Source organism: Manis pentadactyla, chromosome 9 (assembly GCF_030020395.1).
Source record: "Manis pentadactyla isolate mManPen7 chromosome 9, mManPen7.hap1, whole genome shotgun sequence".
Taxonomy (NCBI): Eukaryota; Metazoa; Chordata; class Mammalia; order Pholidota; family Manidae; genus Manis; species Manis pentadactyla.
The window spans coordinates 10,950,935-10,971,715 of NC_080027.1; the positions used below are offsets into that span (position 1 = coordinate 10,950,935).

The 20,781-nt window shown below is 44.0% G+C and overlaps 1 protein-coding gene across 8 annotated transcripts in view; it reads right to left on the reverse strand.

Annotated features, from left to right (window-relative positions):
- The window catches only part of KMT5B (lysine methyltransferase 5B), a 61,241-nt gene extending 40,836 nt beyond the window's left edge, over positions 1 to 20,405 (reverse strand). For 2 of the 8 annotated variants that reach the window (XM_036927123.2, XM_036927119.2), the window contains exon 1: positions 18,416 to 18,664. Coding sequence is in view for 1 of the 8 variants with exons in the window: in XM_057506803.1 (XP_057362786.1) it covers positions 18,688 to 19,542 (855 nt within the window). In the remaining 7 variants the exon portion in view is untranslated. Of the gene's footprint in view, positions 1 to 18,415; positions 18,665 to 18,687 lie in introns of those variants that run through there. The other 6 variants (XM_057506801.1, XM_057506799.1, XM_036927120.2 and 3 more) reach the window with 6 other exon arrangements.
- Positions 20,406 to 20,781: the final 376 nt, after the last annotated feature.

The following is a 20,781-nucleotide window of genomic DNA, read 5'->3' on the forward strand; positions in this document are numbered from 1 at the left end:
TATTATCTCCCTCCTTCTGCTGATTTTGGGCCTCATTTGTTCTTCTTTTTCCAGTTTCAATAATTGCGACTTTAGACTATTCGTTTGGGATTGTTCTTCCTTCTTTAAATAGGCCTGGATTGCTATATACTTTCCTCTTAGAACTGCCTTCACTGCTTCCCACAGAAGGTGGGGCTTTGTGCTGTTGTTGTCATATTGCTTGATCTCTGTTTTAATTTGGTCATTGATCCACTGATTTAGTAGTGTGTTGTTAAGCCTCCATGTGTTTGTGAGCCTTTTTGTTTTCTTTGTACAATTTATTTCTAGTTTTATACCTTTGTGATCTGAGAAGTTTGTTGGTACAATTTCAATCTTTTTTAATTTACTGAGGCCCTTTTTGTAGCCTAGTATGTGGTCTATTCTGGAAAATGTTCCATGTGGACTTGAGAAGAATGTGTATCCTGCTGCTTTTGGGTGTAGAGTTCTGTAGATGTCTGTTAGGTCCATCTATTCTAGTGTATTGTTCAGTGCCTCTGTATCCTACTTATTTTCTGTCTGGTGGATCTGTCCTTTGGAGTGAGTGGTGTGTTGAAGTCTCCTAGAATGAATGCATTGCATTCTATTTGGTCCTGTAATTCTGTTAGTATTTGTTTCACATGTCGGTGCTCCTGTATTGGGTGCATATATATTAATAATAGTTATATCCTCTTGTTGGACTGCCCCCTTTATCATTATGTAATGTCCTTCTTTATCTCTTGTTACTTTCTTTGTTTTGAAGTCTATTTTGTCTGACACTAGTACTGCAACATCTGCTTTTTTCTATTATTTGCATGAAATATCTTTTTCCATCCCTTCACTTTTAGTCTGTGCATGTCTTTGAGTTTGAGGTGAGTCTCTTGTAAGTAGCATATAGATGGGTCTTGCTTTTATTATCCATTCTATTACTCTGTATCTTTTGATTGGTACATTCAGTCCATTTATATTTGATTATCGAAAAGATATGTACTTATTGCCATCGCAGGCTTTGAATTCGTGGTTACCAAAGGTTCAAGGGTAGCTTCTTTACTATCTAACTGTCTAACTTAACTCTCTTATTAAGCTATTATAAACACAGTGTGATGATTCTTTATTTCCCTCCCTTCTTATTCTTCCTCCTCCATTCTTTATATGTTAGGTGTTTTATTCTGTACTCTTTTGTGTTTCCATCGACTGCTTTTGTGAATAGTTGATTTTACTTTTTGACTTTAGTATTTGGTTGGTCTGCTTTCTTTGCTGTGATTTTATTTTCTCTGGTGACATCTATTTAGCCTTAGGAGTGCTTCCATCTAGAGCATTCCCTTTAAAATATCCTGTAGAGTTGGTTTGTGGGAGGCAAATCCCTCAACTTTCGTTTGTCTGGGAATTGTTTAACCCCTCCTTCATATTTAAATAATTGTGCTGGATACAGTATTCTTGGTTCAAGGCCCTTCTGTTTCATTGCATTAAATATATCATTGCATTCTCTTCTGGCCTGTAAGGTTTCTGTTGAGAGGTCTGATGATAGCCTGCTGGGTTTTCCTTTGTAGGTGTGATCTTTTTTCTCTCTCTGGCTGCCTTTAATACTCTGTCCTTGTCTTTGATCTTTGCCATTTTAATTATTATATGTCTTGGTGTTGTCCTCCTTGGGTCCCTCGTGTTGGGAGACATGTGGGCTTCCATGGTCTGAGAGACTATTTCCTCCCCCAGCTTGGGGAAGTTTTCAGCAATTATTTCTTCAAAGACACTTTCTATCCCTTTTTCTCTCTCTTCTTCTTCTGGTACCCTATAATGCGAATATTGTTCTGTTTGGATTGGTCACACAGTTGTCTTAATATTCTTTCATTCCTGGAGATCCTTTTATCTCTCTCTGCCTCAGCTTCTCTGTATTCCTGTTCTCTGATTTGTATTCCATTAACAGTCTCTTGCACCTCATCCAGTCTGCTCTGAAGTCCTCCCAGAGATTGTTTCATTTCTGTTATCTCCCTCTGGACTTCATCTCTTAGCTCTTGCATATTTCTCTGCAGGTCCATCAGCATGGTTATGACTTTTATTTTGAATTCTTTTTCAGGAAGATTGGTTATATCCATCTTACCAAGCCCTCTCTCTGGGGTTATCTGAGTGATTTTTGACTGGACCAGATTCTTCTGCCTTTTCATAGCGATAGAAGCAGTTGCAGGCAGGTGGTGCATGTGTCAGCTGGGAGAACAAAGTTCCTTCCTGCTTGCTGGTCGCCTTGCCCTTCTCCGCTGCCTGTGTCAGTTATCCGCAGACAGGGAGCACTCTTTGGGCTAATCTCCTGAGCTGCTGTGGGCAGGGCATCCTGCAGGGAGTGGCAAGCACACAGGGTGTGTTCTCCTGCGAGAACGGCACCCCTTCGTGCCTTCTGGACCTTGCTCTGGCTTCCTCCATCTGTGCTGGGTAGCTACACGCTGGCGGCAGCCTCTGGGTCTGTCACGGTTAGCTGCGCGCTGGGAGGAGACTCTGTGTGGTTGCTGTGGGTGGGGCCACTCTCTGGCTGCTCCACTGTTGGGGCGGGTCAGCCGGTTTGCTTGCAGCGCCAGCTGGGAGGAATGAATGGCGGGCTGCTTATTGTTGTGAGGGGCTTCGGGGCTGGGTTACCCCCCAGGGGGTTGGGGCACCTGAAGTTCCTTAGGATTCCCAGCCTGCTGAGCTGAGTGTGCTGGGATGATTTTGTCCAGCTGTTAAACCCTTGTCCCTTTAAGACTTTTAAAAAAGCACCCTCTTTTCTTTTGTCCCAGGGGAGCTCTGTGGGGACCCACTCGCAGTCTCTGTCTCCAATTTTACCTTTCCGTTTCTCTAATATCCAGTACACCAAGCAATGTGTGTCTGTGCTCCTGGTGCAGATTACTAGGGCTGGTTATTTAGCAGCCCTGTGCTTCCACTCCCTCCGCACTCTGATTCTTTTCCTCCTGCTAGTGAGCTGGAGTGGGGAGAGTGCTCGGGTTCCACCGGGTTGTGGCTTTGTATCTTACCCTTTACGTGAGATGCTGAGGTCTCGCAGATGTAGATGTAGCTTGGCTGTTGTACTGTATCTTCTGGTCTCTCTTTTAGGTGTAGTTGTATTTGTTGTATTTTAAAAAATACATATGCTTTTGGGAGGAGATTTCCGCCGCCTTACTCATGCCACCATCTTGAGCCCAAGGTGCAGTTTTAAGGGCTCATGCTAGCTGCCTGCTATGGCAAGAGCTCACAAATGAATGCTTCAAAGCAAAACAAAAAACAGATCTAATGAAGCCACTAATAATTTGGGGGGCAAGACAGAAGTACTACTTAAGAGACTATTGCACTAAACAGAAGCGATACTGGTGGTTTGCAGCAGTAGAAGTGGGAGAAGTGGTTGGTTTCAGGATTTTTCCTGAAGGTTTTTCTGATAGGTGAGATCTGTTAACAGAGCATATGACAGAGTACTCAATCATTCTTCCAAACGAAAGATTGGGAATAGCATGTATGGAGGCCAGAGACTACCAGAGGACCAGGTTTCCACAGTGGATGGGTGCAGAGTCTGGTTTCGGTCATGTCTGAGATGGCCACTGGAGTCCAAGCAGAGATGCTGAGTAGGCAGATGGATACAAGGGCCTGCAGTACAGGTCTGGGCTGGATATATGAACATGGAGTCAGAGCACTAATGCTATTTCTAGCTATGGGACAAGAAGAAATCACCCAGGGAGTGAGTACAGATGAAGGCAGTCTAAGGACTAAGAAGACACCCAAATATTTGGGGATCAAAATGAGGGACCAGCAGCAGAGGACCCAAAAGGAGCAACCAGTGAGGAAACAGGGGGAGCCAGAACAAAGCTGCTTCAGGAGGGACCCTCGCTTCGGGAAGGGAGGGGCCAGCTCTGCAAAGGGCTGCAGATGCTGAGAAGGCAGACCTCTCTCTTTCATGAGAGGAAACTCAAGGACAGAATGGGCCACTGACGATCTAGAAGCCTCTCTCAGAAATGACAGAGACCTCCTAAAATGGGCATTTCTTAGAACATGGGCTTTGGGCAAAGAATTAGATGGCAGAGAGGAATATAAGGAATAAAAAGGAGTCTTCCAAGTTCTTAAGTTCATTTGTTTCAAATAAGAGAAAAAGACTAGACATTTCATGTGCCAGAAAAGACATATGTAAATTAAATTCAGAGGGTGGGAGATGATAGGAATAGGTGAGTTAATCTGAGAACAGTATGCTTTGAGAGTTTATAAATGGATCTTTATTAATAATTTTTAAATGAATATATATAAGATTAGTTAATTCTCTGATTGGAATAATAAAGACCATCTTAGTGTGCTAATGGGGTGGAATTCCTGAGGGTACTGAGCAAGGCTTTCCTCCCTATATTTTTGAGTATTCATAAAAAATGATGTGAGCAGTCTCTACGGAAACCCAGTGTAACTGTGCTCTGGGATGGGCAGTACCATTCTCTTGAGAGGTTTGTCTGACACTAAAGTCAACAGGAAAGGAAGATCTACCTTATGTGGTGTCACTGCACCAGGAGGTGGGGAAACCAGCATGTTACCTCAGATTCTAGTGCCAAACATAAGTGAAAGAGCAGACAATTTATGATAATATAGAACATACTTGAAAACTGCTAAAGTAAGAGTTGTATTTAAAGAGGAAAGTATTTAAGGAATTATTTAGAGTTGTATTTAAAAAGGAAACTTCTGGTCATATTATAATATCACTAAGGTAAAAAGCACACATACCATTACCACCATGCATTCCAAATCACCAACAGCCATGGCCATCTTTGGGGATTAACATTAAAAAATTTTTGCCCCCAAATGTTTATTGAACCTCTGAATTTGTAATTGGAAAATGAACAAAAAACTCCAGATGCTTGAAAAGTTTTAACAGAAAGCAGAACTGTTTCACAGAAAATGTGCTTGGTTCATGTAAAGTACAGTGATGGACTTCACATTACCGGTAGTGACGGGCCCTCAACAGATGTCAGCGTTCTCCTATCCTGCTACTGTCCTTTATGGACACACATGGGATTATAAACCGTTTGGTAACTTTTGAGTTAAGTGCTCAGTGCCCAATCTGAGAACTCTGGTTCCAATCCCTTTTGTACTTAAAACTTTTGGACCACAGTTTTTTGTTGACTGTCTTAAACACAAACCAGGGTTTAAAAAAATCTGTTAGAAAAAAGGAAACGTGATTCTGAAGAACTATCAAGAATGTCACCATAATTTCCGGCTAGGACCAAGGACACTCAAACCAGTACACAAAGTGGAGCTGTTTCCATTTATCCTAGAGAAATTATCCAGTGGCAGATAAACAATCCTCAAATGGTTGAAAGGAAAAGGTAACACACATTCTAAAAAGTAGGTTCTAGCTTGCTAGAGGACTTCAGGACACCTTTATGAAGAAAAAGCAGAGCAAGTATTTGAGAGTGGTTCAACTATAATTTGCTAAGAAAACAAATAAAAAATAAATGGTTAACAGTATTATCTCTGGAGAATGAGATAAACAGCAATTTTTACCTGTCACAGGAGATATTCTTCAAAAGGTTCAACTTTTCAAAATGAGCATGTATTACTTTTGTAATAAAAATTTAAATATATATATGTATATACATTATAAAAGGAAACTAAAACAGACTTCACAAAAATTCTCTGCATCATTTATATATAAGTTAAAGCCAATTTCTAAAACCTTAAGTACTGCAATTCAAAAATCTGACTTCTGGGGTAACAAGAAGCCTACCACGTCACTGAAACTTTCACAAGTTTCTGACACCTTCACTTGTGGGCTTTGGGATGCTCACAGGGTCACAATCCCACGCTTCCAAGAACTTTATATTTAAAATAAGCACAAGGAAGACAAACATCAAGAAAAAGCATAGAAATGAGAGAAAGCACTGTCCAAAGAGGAAACACCCCCTCACCCCCACCCCAACACACCCAAGAACAAAAGAGGCCACACTGGCCCAGGAGTGAGAACACTAAGGCTGCCATCAGTTCCAACACTGCCCCAGTGGCTAAGCAAAAAACCAGTTTCCCCTTCTGGGCTCTCACATGTCTGGCCAGCCTATCTCACATGTGAAAATTACACACAATAGCAAAAATAAAAGTCCTTTGAAATTGTGAAAAGGTCCTGCATGATCCAGCCCTGCCCGACTCTGCCCTTGCTCCAGCCAATGCTCCAGACACAGCCTAACTTACATCCCCTGGTGTGCTCGGTGCCCCGAGGGCCTTTGTACTTGAGAACTGCCAATCTGCCCACCATTCCCCCAACCTCCCAGTCCTCCATCCCACAGACTGCCTTGTGTGGATAAAATGAGAGTTCCTGTGGCCAGAATTCTCACCTGGCCCTGGCTGACTGGCTCACTGCACACCTGTGGGCAATACATGGCTGCTGACTCTATATAAAGAGCTCTCTGCCCAGTGCTCTCGGCGTGACATGGTGGCACGGCTGTACCGCTGCAGGAGAGCAGAGCAGAGGCTGGAGTGGTGGCAGCACCGAGGACAGAGGCCCAGAGGATGGCTGTATGGGACAACTGTGCAGAGAGGCCCCAGAGGACGGCTGTGTGGGACGACTGTGCAGAGAGGCCCAGAGGACGGCTGTGCAAGCAGAGGGGCCCAGAGACAGAGACCGCTTGTTGCATGCAGACTCGCTCTGAGTGGTGGGATTTTAGTGACTGACCTGCCACCTGGAAATAAAGTTGGGTATAAAACCCTTTCACCCAAAGAACATTTTGCTGTCAATTTCTTTGGTCACATCAAATCCATAGCGAACTTGCCCGGGGCCAAAACCCACTGGCAAGACACTTGTTACACACTTTAACATTCCTCCTTCACGATGCTTATTACAACTGTACCCACTGCTTAATGTAATTACCCAACAGCACTTGTCTTCCCTACTGCAGTGTCCACAGGCAGAGGCACACCTTCTGATCGCTGGAAGCCAGCGCTAGGCCCAACATGCTACAGGCCCAATCACACCACACATCCCTTTTCTAGTCTGAAACCTAACTGCTGCATATAAGCCCATCTGGTTATAAACTCTTTTCCTCAAATCTACAATTACAAAAGGACTCACCAATCTATCAAAGAATTCCAAATCGGTCTTTATCAATGGCTATTTCAAATCTATCTGCAATCAGTCTATCTCCAAGGTTCCACAGAATCTGTTAGTAATAATTCATATGATCAGGTCAATATAAGAAGCCTTGCAAAACTGCCCAAAGCATTCAACAGTCTATTAAATACTACAACATACAATTTGACAGGGCAGTACTTCAGTTGCCAATGTGTTAGAAAACTACCATGAATTCGTGATCACACCTGTTAAAAATCTGCTCCTATAAATATTGTCAGAAATGTATCTCATTTGAGAAGTTAGATGACTTGTCAGAGTTCAATTAGTGCTGCAAGAAAAGCCTGGGGAATTCACAATTGAGCTTTTACCTAAGGCAGAGCTGTTGCTCTAAGTCCAGAGCTGTCACACAAATTCAAATGTGAATCTGAGTATTTAATACCAAGCTCCAAAGCAAAGTAATTACTAATGTCATGTTATTATTAAAGTATAATTTCTCTCCCAGCTTTGTAGAGTCAAACTCACACGTAAGAGCTTCCAAAGCAGCCTCAGGTGGGAAAGGGACCTGCACCTGATCCCCCGCAGTTTCCCACCTCTGTACAATAATGCTTTGCTCACCCCTTCAGGACAAAATGGTGACTAGAGACGGCATCACTAATCATGCTGGGCTGGTTGTGCTAACTGCTGCCGAGGAGACTGTACTAGGCTAGAAACAGCCTCCAAAAGATACCAGTCCTAGTCTGGAATCTGCACATGTTCATTTATAAAGAAAAGGGTCATTGGAGGTGTGATTAAATTACAGATTTTGAGATGAAGCTGACGACCCAGGTGAGCTCCAACTGCCATCACAAGTGCCCTTATAAGAGAGGGGCAGTTGGAGATTTGACACCACACACAATGAGAGGCAAAGACTGGAGGGATAGTCTCAAGCAGGGAACACCTGAGCCACCTAGAGGCAAGGATCAATTCTCTCCTAGAGCCTCCAGGGGGAGTCCTGCTCATACCCTGATTTTGGCCCAGTGAAACTGATGGGGAACTGGCCTCTGAACTGTAAGAGAATACATTTCCTTTGTTCTAAGTCTCCAAGTTTGTGTTCATGCGTTACAGCACCCACAGGAAACTAATACAGAAACCATGAACAAGTAAACCAGAAATGCTTTAGTACCAGACTCCAGAAATACACAAAACTCCAACATGTCACAAGAAAGACGATTTTAAACACCGTTAAAAAGTTGTTTTAAATGCATTTAAAAAGAAAAGTAATTCTCCCCCTTCAATTGTAGGTATGAAACATGGCTACAGAGAGCTATATAAATTTTGAAGATAAAGCTGACATCTCAGTTACACACCTAATTAAGTCATACACTGTGCTTAGATAAGAAGACCATACTTAGAAGTGTTATGAACACTTTTATGTTTATATAAAAATTCTAAAAAAGGAAACTAAAACAATCAGATAGGATATTTCACTTAGAACATTTTAAACAGCAAAATAAGTCTATGATCAGGCATACCCAACATTTACACTTACCTACTGGGCCACAGATCTATGGCTGGGCATGTACTAAACTCCTCTCTCTACTTGCCTCATTACAGAAAATATTGCTTCCTAGTTCCTTATTTATCCGCATCCAATATGTATCACAACAAAGGATTTTATATAAGCAAGATCCACATCTCCAACTGTCTCAGTAGCTATTTCTAAAATATGATTGTGGTTGTTGAGGGAAATTCCTCAACAAAATAAAACACAACCACAAACCTTCCTCCCATCTTTCTGTTCCTGGTCCATCTGCTTACCTCCTAGGGCCTATAAATAAAATCAAGAATGCTTCCTTCCTGGACCCAAACAGCATTTTATTCTTTTTATGAACAGATGCCACCTAATGTCACTAGTCTGTAAGTACAGCCCAGAGTTCCTCAGAAGCTGTTAAGGTAGGTAAAGCCTAACAAAGAATAATCAATTCTTACTGGGCAAAGACAAGGGTGAGGAAAAACTTCCAAAAGGTGCTTTTGGGGCTGGGTCTTAAAGGCCAAAGCTGAGTTTGCCAGGTGGTAGACTTTTCAGGAAGCAGCACACCCAGTGGTTCAGGATGGAGTCCAAAGGCCTGGGTCACACCATGCACCATTCATTACTCTCTAGTGGTACGGCCATGGACAAGTCATTTAACATCACTAATGCCTCATTAGTAAAATGAAAATGGGGCCCACCTCATCAGTCTGGCACAAGAACTAAATGGGCGAAACTGCTAATAAAATAAAGGTTTCTAACTGCCTCTTCAAGTAACTAAGGCAGAAATGTAGGGCCAAGTGTGTTGAGGTATTATTCATAAAACTTTAACGTCTGTTTAAAGAAACTTCCTTCCCTCCATGCCTCATCCTACTATAACTACCATAAGAAAAAAAATCACATCAACTTATCTATTTAAAAAAGTACCAATTTTCAAGACAGTAAAAAAGGACTGGGGGTGTTCATTTTTAACACAGAGTGAGATCAACGTTGCATTCCCTACTGCTCCTGCAGAGAAGGGGCTGTGACTTTTGGCAACAACATACAATTACAGATCATACCAGGCTCCACCTCATACATCAATATTCAGAGGGACTATATAGATTTTGTTACAGTGGAATTTAGATTGTTATGTCTCTGGTAAAATGTTTTTTCTTACTGTTAACTCAATTTTTAAAGCAACAATTTAAATAATAGCTCCTCCATTCATTTAGTGCTTCCTATATTCATATTATCATTTAATTATCACACCGAGTAAAGTAGGTGCTTTTCATTGTTGTGCGGATGAGAAGTTGGGGAGTTTGCTCAATCGTACTCTAGAAAAGGATCCCACTGGTAGAAAAGCATGTGACTGGAGGCAGAGAGAAACTCAAGTTCAACAGTAGCAGTGGATGCAAAGGGAGAGAACATCTCTGGGATTTCAAATACAAGGTTGGCAAGACTTGGTAACAAATTAGATACAGTTAGTATGGACAAAAAGGAATTCAAGATGAGTCAGAAATCTCTAGTTGGGGCAAAAGCTGTAGTTGGGGAGACTGCAAGATTGCTATGAACTGAGTTTGGGACTAGAGAAGGGCCAGGTTTGCAGGAGAGATGGATTTCCTAAATTAGAAGAGGGTGGCACTACTCAGGTGACGCTGTCATACATAAGATGTTAGAACTCAGAAGAGAAGTATGGACTATGAAGCAAGTAATATTAATCAAAGGACTACTTACCAAGCATTTCAATATTCTCTCAATTCAAAGAATCACTGCTTTCCAGAGCAAAGGTCTTAGTTTAAAAGAAACAGGCTCAGGGAGATAAATTACCTAGCCAAAGTAATTAACATCTTCTGACATAATATGCTACCAATACATGAACCCCCACCTCCACCCCCCAAAATCTGAGTTTTATCACTGGCACTTAAATGGAAGGAAAAAGGGGAGGGAAGAAGGAAGGAAATGAAATGAGCAAGACACACAGAGAGGCACTGTGGGAGACACAAGTCTTGCAAAGTAGCCCCTCACTTAGGGACTGTCTCAGGCTATGTGCTGTCAAGTGGGCAGCACAGTGTCCAGCGCGTAGCTCAGTAAATGTCCAAGATGTGAGTGAAGAACTGAATGCCACAGGGACAATCTGGCATCCTGGGCACAAGAAAGACACCTCTTAGCTCTAGTTTTCTGGGCACCATTTCACAACATTGCTCTTATAATGATCCATGAACTGTGCTGATAACCTTACATGCATCCTTTCATTTACACTCATCAGTCCTTTAACATATACAATTAAACACATTTAATATTTAATGTAAATATATGATATATAATTTATATAGAATGAAAGTATTAAATATATACAATACTACTATTACCCACATTTTACAAATGAGAGCAAGTCTTAGAGAACTAGAAAAAAATTAAGCGTAGGCCAGGATGCAAGACTGGACACTCTTGACACCACATAAGAAAGCAATACGATTTTGACTGAAACAAAATTTTAAACATACTTTTGCCCCATATTTGAAGGATAAGACCCTAGAACAAAACAGACATGGATCCTAATTCCAGGAAGCTCAGAGTGTAGTGTGGGATGAAGAGACGAACATCCAGTAAGTATGAAACTGTAAATTCTGGTAAGAGCTATAAAGGAGATAAAGAGGACGTTAGGAGAAAGAATAATGTGGGAATGGACTTTAGATTGAATTATCAAGGAAAATAAATCAAAATCATAAATATAGAAATCATTACCTTTTTTTTGGTTCAGGAACACTCCTGGTATCTATTTATATCCACCAAACTTATTTTCTGAGGCAACCAGCTTTGTTTAAATTCTCCTGGACCCCAAATGGGGTCTGCTTCTGTTTTTAACAGGTAAGGAGAAGAAGGTGTCCATTTGGCCTCTCTGCCTCACTGCCTCACTGGCTTAATCAGGCCCCCTTTACACCTCTTCCTGAGACATAAGTTGGTTTTCTTAATAAAAATCCCGCATCAAACACCACAAACATGAAAATAAAAATACTCCTCAAAGAGATAATTAAGTTGTATCAGATATTTCAAACTTGTTACAGAAATAAGACAAAAGAAATCATTCTGCAGACCTAGAATCCACTCAATGCAACATTTATCAAGAACCTACTGGGGAAAGAATCAATGAAAGCAAGAGCTGGTTCTTTGAGAAAATAAACAAAATAGATAAACCCCCAGCCAGACTTAAGAAAAAAAGAGAGTCTACACATATAAACAGAATAAGAAATGAGAAAGGAAAAATCACTACAGACCCCACAACAATACAAAGAATTATTAGAGAATACTATGAAATATTATATGCCAACAGACTGGACAATCTAGAAGAAATGGACAACTTTCTAGAAAAATACAACTTTCCAAGGCTGATCCAGAAAGAAACAGAAAATCTGAACAGACCAATTACCAGCAACAAAATTGAACTGGTAATCAAAAACCTACCTAAGAACAAAACGCCTGGACCATGGCTTCACCACTGAATTTGATCAAACATTTACTGAAGACCTAATACCCATCCTCCTTAAAGTTTTCCAAAGAGTAGAAGAGGGAATACTTCCAAACTCATTCTATGAGGCCAGCATCACTCTAATACCAAACCAGGCAAAGACACCACAGAAAAAGAAAATTACAGACCAATATCCCTGATGAACATAGATGCGAAAATACTCAACAAAATATTAGCAAACTGAATTCAGAAATGCATCAAAAAGATCATCCATTATGATCAAGTAGGATTTATTCCAGGGATGCAAGGATGGTACAACATTCAAAAATCCATCAACATCATCCACCACATTAACAAAAAAGACAAAAACCACAGGATCATCTCCACAGACGCTGAAAAACCATTTGACAAAATTCAATATCCATTCATGATAAAAACTTTCAACAAAATGGGCATAGAGAGCAAGTACCTCAACATAATAAAGGCCATATATGACAAACCCACAGCCAACATCATACTGAACAGTGAGAAGTGGAAAGCTTTTCCTTTAAGATCAGGAAGAAGACAAGAATGCCCACTCTCCCCACTTCTATTCAACATAGTACTGGAGGTCCTCGCCACGGCAATCAGACAACACAAAGAAATACAAGGCATCCAGATTGCAAGGGAGAAGTTAAACTGTCCCTGCCTAAAGCAATCTACAGATTCAATGCAATTCCTATCAAGATACCAATAGCATTCTTCAATGAACTGGAAAAAAGTTCTAAAATTCATATGGAACCACAAAAGACCACGAATACCCAAAGCAATCTGGAGAAGGAAGAATAAAGCTGGGGGATTATGCTCCCCAACTTCAAGTTCTACTACAAAGCCACAGTAATCAAGACAATTTGGTACTGGCACAAGAAAAGACCCATAGACCAATGGAACAGACTCCAGAGCTCAGATATAAACCCAACCATATATGGTCAATTAATACATGATAAAGGAACCATGGACATACAGCAGGGAAATGACAGCCTCTTCAACAATTGGTGTTGGCAAAACTGGACAGCTACATGCAAGAGAATGAAAATGGATTACTGTTTAACCCCATACACAAAAGTAAACTCAAGATGGATCAAAGATCTGAATATAAGTCATGAAACCATAAAACTCTTAGAAGACAACATAGGCAAAAAACCTGAATATAAGCATGTGCAACTTCTTCTTGAACGCATCTCCTCGAGCAAGAGAAACAAAAGCAAAAATGAACACATGAGACTACATCAAACTAAAAAGCTTATGTACAGCAAAGGACACCATCAACAGAACAAAAAGGCATTCTACAATATGGGAGAATATATTTGTAAATGACATATGTGACAAGGGTTAACACCCAAACTATAAAGAACTCACATGCCTCAACACCCAAAAAGCAAATAACCTGATTAACAGATGGGCAGAAGATATGAAGAGACACTTCTCCAAAGAAGAAATTCATATGGCCAACAGACACATGAAAAGATGCTCCACATCACTAATCATCAGAGAAATGCAAATTAAAACCACAATGAGATATCACCTCACACCAGTAAGGATGGTCAGCATCGATAAGACTAAAAACAACAAATGCTGGCAAGGATGCGGAGAAAGGGGAATGCTCCTACACTGCTGGTGGGAATGTAAGCTATAAGCTAGTTCAACCATTGTGGAAAGCAATATGGGGGTTCCTCAAAAAACTAAAAATAGAAATACCATTTGACCCAGGAATTCCATTCCTTGGAATTTACCCAAAGAATATAAGTTATCAGATTCAAAAAGACATATGCACCCCTATGTTTATCGCAGCACTATTTACAATAGTCAAGATATGGAAGCAGCCTAAGTGTCCATCAGTAGATGAATGGATAAAGAAGATGTGGTACATATACACAATGGAATACTATTCAGCCATAAGAAAGAAACAAATCCTACCATTTGCAACAACATGGATGGAGCTGGAGGATATTATGCTCAGTGAAAATAGCCAGGTGGAAAAAGACAAGTGCCAAATAATTTCCCTCATTCGTGGAGCATAAAAGCAAAGCAAAACTGAAGGACCAAAACAGCAGCAGACTCACAGACTCCAAGAAGGAACTAGTGGTTACCAAAGGGGAGAGGTGTGGGAGGGCGCGGAGGGACGTAGGGAGATGGGGATTGAGGGGTATTATGTTTAGTACACATGGTGCGGGGGGATCACAGGGAAAACAGTGTAGCACAAAGGCAAACAGTGAATCTGTGGCATCTTGCTGCACTGATGGACAGTGACTGCACTGGGGTATGGGTGGGGACTTGATAATATGAGTAAATGTAGTAACCACATTGTTTTTTCATGTGAAACCTTCATAAGAGGGTATATCAATAACTTAATAAAAATATAAAATTAAAAAAAAAAAGAACCTACTGGGAAGCCCCTGGGCACTGTTCGTGGTGCTGGAATACTGGTTGTGTCCAGGGAACACTAGAGGGCGCAAGAGAGTTTCGGCTTACAAGAAAATCGGGCAGAGTTACTAGGTGAGGGGGGTTGGTGGGAGGAACTTGCCAACCCAAAAGGAAGCACGTGAAAACCGGTCTCTGAAGACCTGAGCAGAAGGGTGTAGAATAGGAGCAGAATGACCCTCCAACTGAAGGGGTCTTTCTGCTTAAGACCTGAGGGAAACGTTGTGCTATTAGCAATGGGCTAACCAGGTGTTTGTATTCACTAAGATGCCCAAGTTAGAATACAGGTGTTTATTTCACCCTGACACACACAACTAAGGGTTCACCAGCTTGGCAATCCTATGAGGGAGGTGAGACAGGTATTAATTATCACTACAAATGAAAGGGCTAAGGCTTAGAAATGAACATGCCTTCCTGAAGTCAGATTGCTGTTAAGTAAGGTTCAGTCGAAAACCCTACCACCGTTCATACTACCGTCTGGGGTTTACTCCAATACTTAAGCCACATATGCATCACCTAAACAAAGAGGGTTACCACTAGGGAATGCTCCCTAGATCTATTTACTTCTTCCAACAGTGCCCACTGGCTTTTTTCGTTAGTGTGATATTATAGTACAGAAAACAAGATATCTTGCAGAGATGCAACTGGCCATTCAGAAAAAGGAAGCCAGCAAGCAATTTGGGGGCCACTGATCTACTCTAGTTTCTCAATTCTAAAATCCAACTGATTGTAAGCTACAGTATCAATTTAATAACATTCCAAAAAAAGGAGGAAAAAACTACACAGACTACACAGCTTAACTATACAGAGAGATGTCAAAATATGATTAAAATAGCTCTTAGAAGTGAGAGAACAGGGTGGCTGTTAAGTGTAAAAGATGAAGTATAATTTAGGATTGGAAGTGATCTCAGAGATTGAAGTTTACTTTACAAAGAAACTGAGGCTTGGTCCTGTCAACGTCCTATGTAAATATGAAGGAGCAGACTGGAACACAGGCATTGATACCTACTCCAATGGTCTGAATTATGAGAATGAAAAGGGGTTTATAGTAAGAACTAAAGTTAAAACAGATTTGTAGAGGGTTTTTTTTTGGGGGGGAGGGGTGCAGAGTTGGCAGAAAGAATTTAAAGAAAGCTGTTAAACTACCCCCATTAAAAAACCTTTAGACAAAGCACTAGCACACTCACTCCCTACTTCTTAGCCATTAAAACTGCAGGGTTTAATTTACATTTTCAACTTCAAACAGAAAGTATCTATTTTAAGATTTCAAAGTTAGCAGTCTATCCAATTAAGAAATTGCCTTTCAAATCACTGTGTTTTAATGCTTGCAATTTGAAGTGCATTGGCTAGTTTTAAGTTTATGTTGTAATAATTCAAGTTTGTGCTTCTTAGAGTGATGAAAGTCATTTCCTACACCAAGACATATTAGTAAAATAAGCTTTTGCCCCAAAATAAAAACAACTAAAAATCTGGCTGAAAAACTAAGCTACATCTTATATATAAACCTTCCTTCTATTGCTCAGAGCCATATCTAAGATAAACTACGCCACACTCTGCCCACATTTACCTAGTACATTTGTGTAACCAACAGTGCCTCAAAGTCACAGTGGCAAAGACGTCTTGCATGCGGAAGACTCAACAATTAAGAGTACCCTAGAGCCGACACAGTCCTATAACTTTGCCAATGGAGAAAGATTCTGGAGACTGGAGAATAAGTAATGCTCATATATAATAAACGGACATATAAAATAATGCAATCTGTGTAATTTATCTGCAAGAATTTGCTCTTGTAAGCCCCAGAAAGGGCATTCCAGTGGACAGGGAGCTGTTCAGATGCTATACACACACAAATGTCTTTGCAACACAGCCAGGCCATATACGTATGTCCTATAAACTCACAAATTGATACATAAAGCAAAATCAGATTCAATCCCAGATTTATATGACCCAAGGGAATATTTACAAACCAACATTCCCCAACCAAAAATCACTGCTCAAACCACCTGCTACCACTTCCTTCACATGCATATTCTGCTATGCCCCCAACCCACTCCCACCTCCCCACGACTGTCTACTGGTATCTGGTTCAAGTATGGAGAGTTCAAAGCATAAGCAGTTTCGTGTGTAGAAGACAGATGAAAATACAGATGAGAGACTTGGAAATGACTTTGAAAGAGACGGTTTCAAAATTTATGGGTAAAAAATTGAGCCCTACTCTCCTGTCCTCTTGTAGAATAAATATCCATAATATTCCTCTCACTCTTTAAATTGTTTTGTTAGAGACATCAATGTCTTCAAATGTTAGGACGGACACATTCTGAAAAACTAAATACAAACTATTAAACTCCGTAACACTGAGATTAATAATAAATTAACACTTTCATTAGGTGTCTATTGAGCACGTGCTCTGTACCTGCCCCTGGGTGGAGGAGATGAATAACAATAAGCTCACCGGAAAGCTGAGGGGTGGGCAAGTAAATAACCAAAAAACACTGTGACAATTGCTCAAGGAACACTGAGGAAGTGTGCATTCTCTAGATTGGGCCGGCCCCTGCACTTGTGTGTGCAAGGGTTCACCAGTTAACACTGGCACTGCGTCTTTCTGAAGGACCAGCGTGGAGGAGGGGAAAGGTGTAGGAATGCTGCGCAGGATGTCACCAATAGGCACTAAGAAAAGGACACCAGTGGGGTTAGAGTTTAGCAAAGGGAGAGTAGAATGTAGGATGCTTAGAGATTAAAAACTCGGCTATGGACCTGAATTCCCATAAATGCTGGGATTAAAGCGTTTGTGGACTTTAATCTTGGAATACAGGGAGCCCCAAGAGTAACGGCTACAGCTGTGGTTCAAATTGCTAAACGTTCGGCTACAAAGTAAACGTATCCATAGCAAGTAACTCTTCAGGTACGCCTTTCAAGATGGACAAATTATCTGTGACTGTTTCAAAAATGATTTCACGTTCGCTTTTCAAATTATTTATGCTTTTACTGCTAATCATCAAAAGTTACAGGCGTGTTCTCAATATTAAATAATGGGGAAAAGTTTCGTCTGGTCACTGCTTCCTCTAACAGATCTACACAGCAGTCTTTACACCTACAGGGCCATGGTTCAACTATACTTTAAATCAAAATAGTTAAATCTAAAAAGGTCCTGATGGAAGAATCACGATCACAATCAGTCAATTCATCTGCCCTCTATTCTAGGTAAGATTCCCTTCTTCCCGAGTGAATTTCATTTGGCAAGTTCTTAAATATTAGCTTCAAAGAACACAGGTCCACCTCCTGAGTATTCCTAAACTTTCCCCACTTGATGGATCGGAAGGGATCGCTCCAGAACCGGGCCAACTCAACCCGAATGGAGAGAGTGAATTTCTCGGAGTCCAACTTCTACACTTTACTATTACAGCAAGCTGGGTCCAGCTGTCATCCTGAAAACGTGTTTCCCTCCCTCGCAGAAGTGGAAGCGACGCCGACACACATCATCTTCGGATGTGTGCACGGACCATCGAGTCGCCCGGGGGGACGGTGGGCAGAGCGAAGGGGACAGGCCGACGCGCAGGGTGTCGGGCCAGGGAGGCGGCCGCGGCCGGCGTCCCTGTCCAGGGAGGACGAGGCGGCGGAGGCCGGCCCGCAGGGGCTCGCCGAGCAGCTCGAGCCCAAACAAAAACAACCCAAAGTTGAGCGCGGCCGAGGTAGCAGATTGGGCGAGACCGTTCACGGCTGCCCATTGGAGAAGAGAGAAAACAGCGTCCCCCAATCGCGAGCGGCGGGGCTGCTCCCCTCGTGCGGCCGCGGGCTGCCCCGGCGCTGCCCGGCGGCCGCTACCGCTCCCTTCCGGCGGCGGCGCCCACTGCAGGCCCGCGCCCCCCGCCGCCGCCGCCGCGGCGCCCCTCCCCCGGTCGCCGCCCGGCCCCGGCCCCGGCCGCCGGCCCGCCCCCAGCCCGCCGCCCCCGCTCACCGCCGGCGACGCTCGCTCCTCCCGGGGCGCGTCGAGGCCCCGCTGTCCGGCCGCCGCGCTGGGGGGCCCTCGCCGCCGGGCGACACCTCTCCGGCCCCCAAGAAAATTAATCACCAAAAAATAATTCCAGAGAAAAATGGAGAGTAAAAATCCAAGATGGCGGCCTTGCCGCAGCACCACCCGCTCCATCCGCTGTCGGGAAATGAGTCCCAGTCGCGGCCGGAGCCCTCAGTGCGCCCCGCGCCCCCGCGCCCCCTCGCCCGGGGCCTCACCTCGCCGCTCGCGCGGCCGCGGGGTCCCAGAGGCAGTCGCGGGCCGAGGACTCTGCGTCCCGCGTCCTGACGCCGCGCGTGCCGCCTCCGGTGCCCGGGCTCCCTCACCTCATAGCCCCGGAGCTTCGCCGTCCGCGCCGCAGACGCGTCGCCGCCCCCGGTGAGCCGCCCGGACGCCGCCCGGGATCGGTGGAAGGACACGAAAAGGAGTGCTCTCGGACGGGCGGAGGGACACCACGTCGGCTTGCGGCGTCCCGGCCGCTTCTGTTGCTTGTACGGGACTCGGTGGGGGGGTGGGGGTGGGGGGGGAGGCGGAGAAACACGAGAAAGAAATGAGTTCCTGCCGGGTGCTCCCGACTGCGGAGGGACAAAAAGCGATTTTGAGAGGACGAACCGAGTCGTTTCCTCGCGTCTCTCGTTGCGGAGGGATCCGCGCTGAGCGGTCGGCAGGGATCCCTCCGCCGCTCGCTGCCCTTTAAATCGCGGCTGGAGGCGGTGTCGCCGCGCGCCCTTCGGTGCCGCCCTGACGTTTGGTTGTCCCTCGTGCTTGGTCCCCGCGGTGCCCGCGAGCTGGGCTCCCCACACCCGCAGGGGTCCCTTTGCGCAGCTGCGCTCACGGGGCCCGCGTCGGGACAGGGCCACCCCTGAGGAACAGGCAGGCTCTCGCCCGTTGCGCCGATAGGAGGTGGCCCCACGGAGGCGAGATCCTTTGTTGTGGGAATGGGTGTCGTTGGAAACAGATACACCCTTAATGACCATGTGGGCAGCCGGAGCATTCCACCGCGTGGTGCGGGCGAAAGGACGGAGTGCGGGTGCACTGATCAGGCCACTGGCTTCCCAGTGTCGACCGGCCATTTCTTGAGCACCTACTGTGTGCCGGTTTTCCGTGAAACGGGTATTCACGCCTCCCTCCCTAGTTGGGCAGTGCCAGCACCAAAGGTGCAGCCCTTCCGGAAGCCTAGGCAAGTCGGGAAGATGCCGAGGGGCTTACGTGCGACAGGTGCTGCTCCAAGGAGAGTGCTCAGCCCCGCCCTGCAGGGCGTGCGGGCTGATGATAATGACTACAAACAGCAATAGCGAGAGTAACAGGTATACAGCCTTTGCTGCATACCGGGCAAGGATCTCAGGGCCCTATCATTTACTCCTTACAACAACCCCCAGGAGGTGGGGACTACTGTGGTTCCTAATTTACACTTAGGGAAACTGAGGCACAGAGAGCTTAACATGACCTCTGATAAGGCTTGAGCCAGAGCCCTTATCCAGTACTCTGGTGAAAAACGTAGACATCAGGCAGAAACAGGTTGCCACAGGTTGGCAGATGCACCGAAGGCGTCCTTAGGGAAGCAGAGAACTAAAAGGTGGCTCGGAATGTGTTCGGAAAAGAGGCTGGTTAGGAAATGTGGGACCCGCAAGTGTAAAGGTCTGGGGTTGTTGGGGGTGCTGTGGCTTCTGGAACTGAGGAAGCCCAGTTTTGCCTAGGAGGTGAGCAGGTCTGGCAGGCAGGTAGATTCCAGGAAGGGACCCATGTCTGCCTTGGTTTCCCCTGCATCCCCAGGGCCTGGCACAGAATAGACACGCTATAAGGGACAGTTCAGAGGAGAGTGGATGGCCACCAGGACTGTGGTCCAAATAACACCAAACACCTTGACTTTGGGTGGCAGGCATAATGCTTTTTATTCCTTCTACAGATGGGAAACGGGGGAACGGCGATTTGCTGAGCACATGTGTCTAACAGGCAGAGGCAGAGGCAGGTGGAGGTCTTCAAAACCCCAGCTCCTCCCACTGAGGGAGGCTGACACGGGGTTGGGGGTGGGAGCCCCGTGGGAGCCCACCCAGGCACATTGCTCACACTTCCTGCCCTTCCGCTAAAAAGCCACAGAATTCACTTTGCCATGTTCCTCTTTGCAGACACAACTGACAAATAATTGTTTTACTTTTATTAGTTTCTGATTTGTCACTGAACCTTCTTTCCAAGATGTTCATAGCGCTTGGTTCCAAATACTCAAATTGCATCCCAGAAACACTGAGACTGGCTTTGTCACCCCCTTACCCGCACTGGATGCCCACAGGAGGCACTCACATGAGGGAAACCAT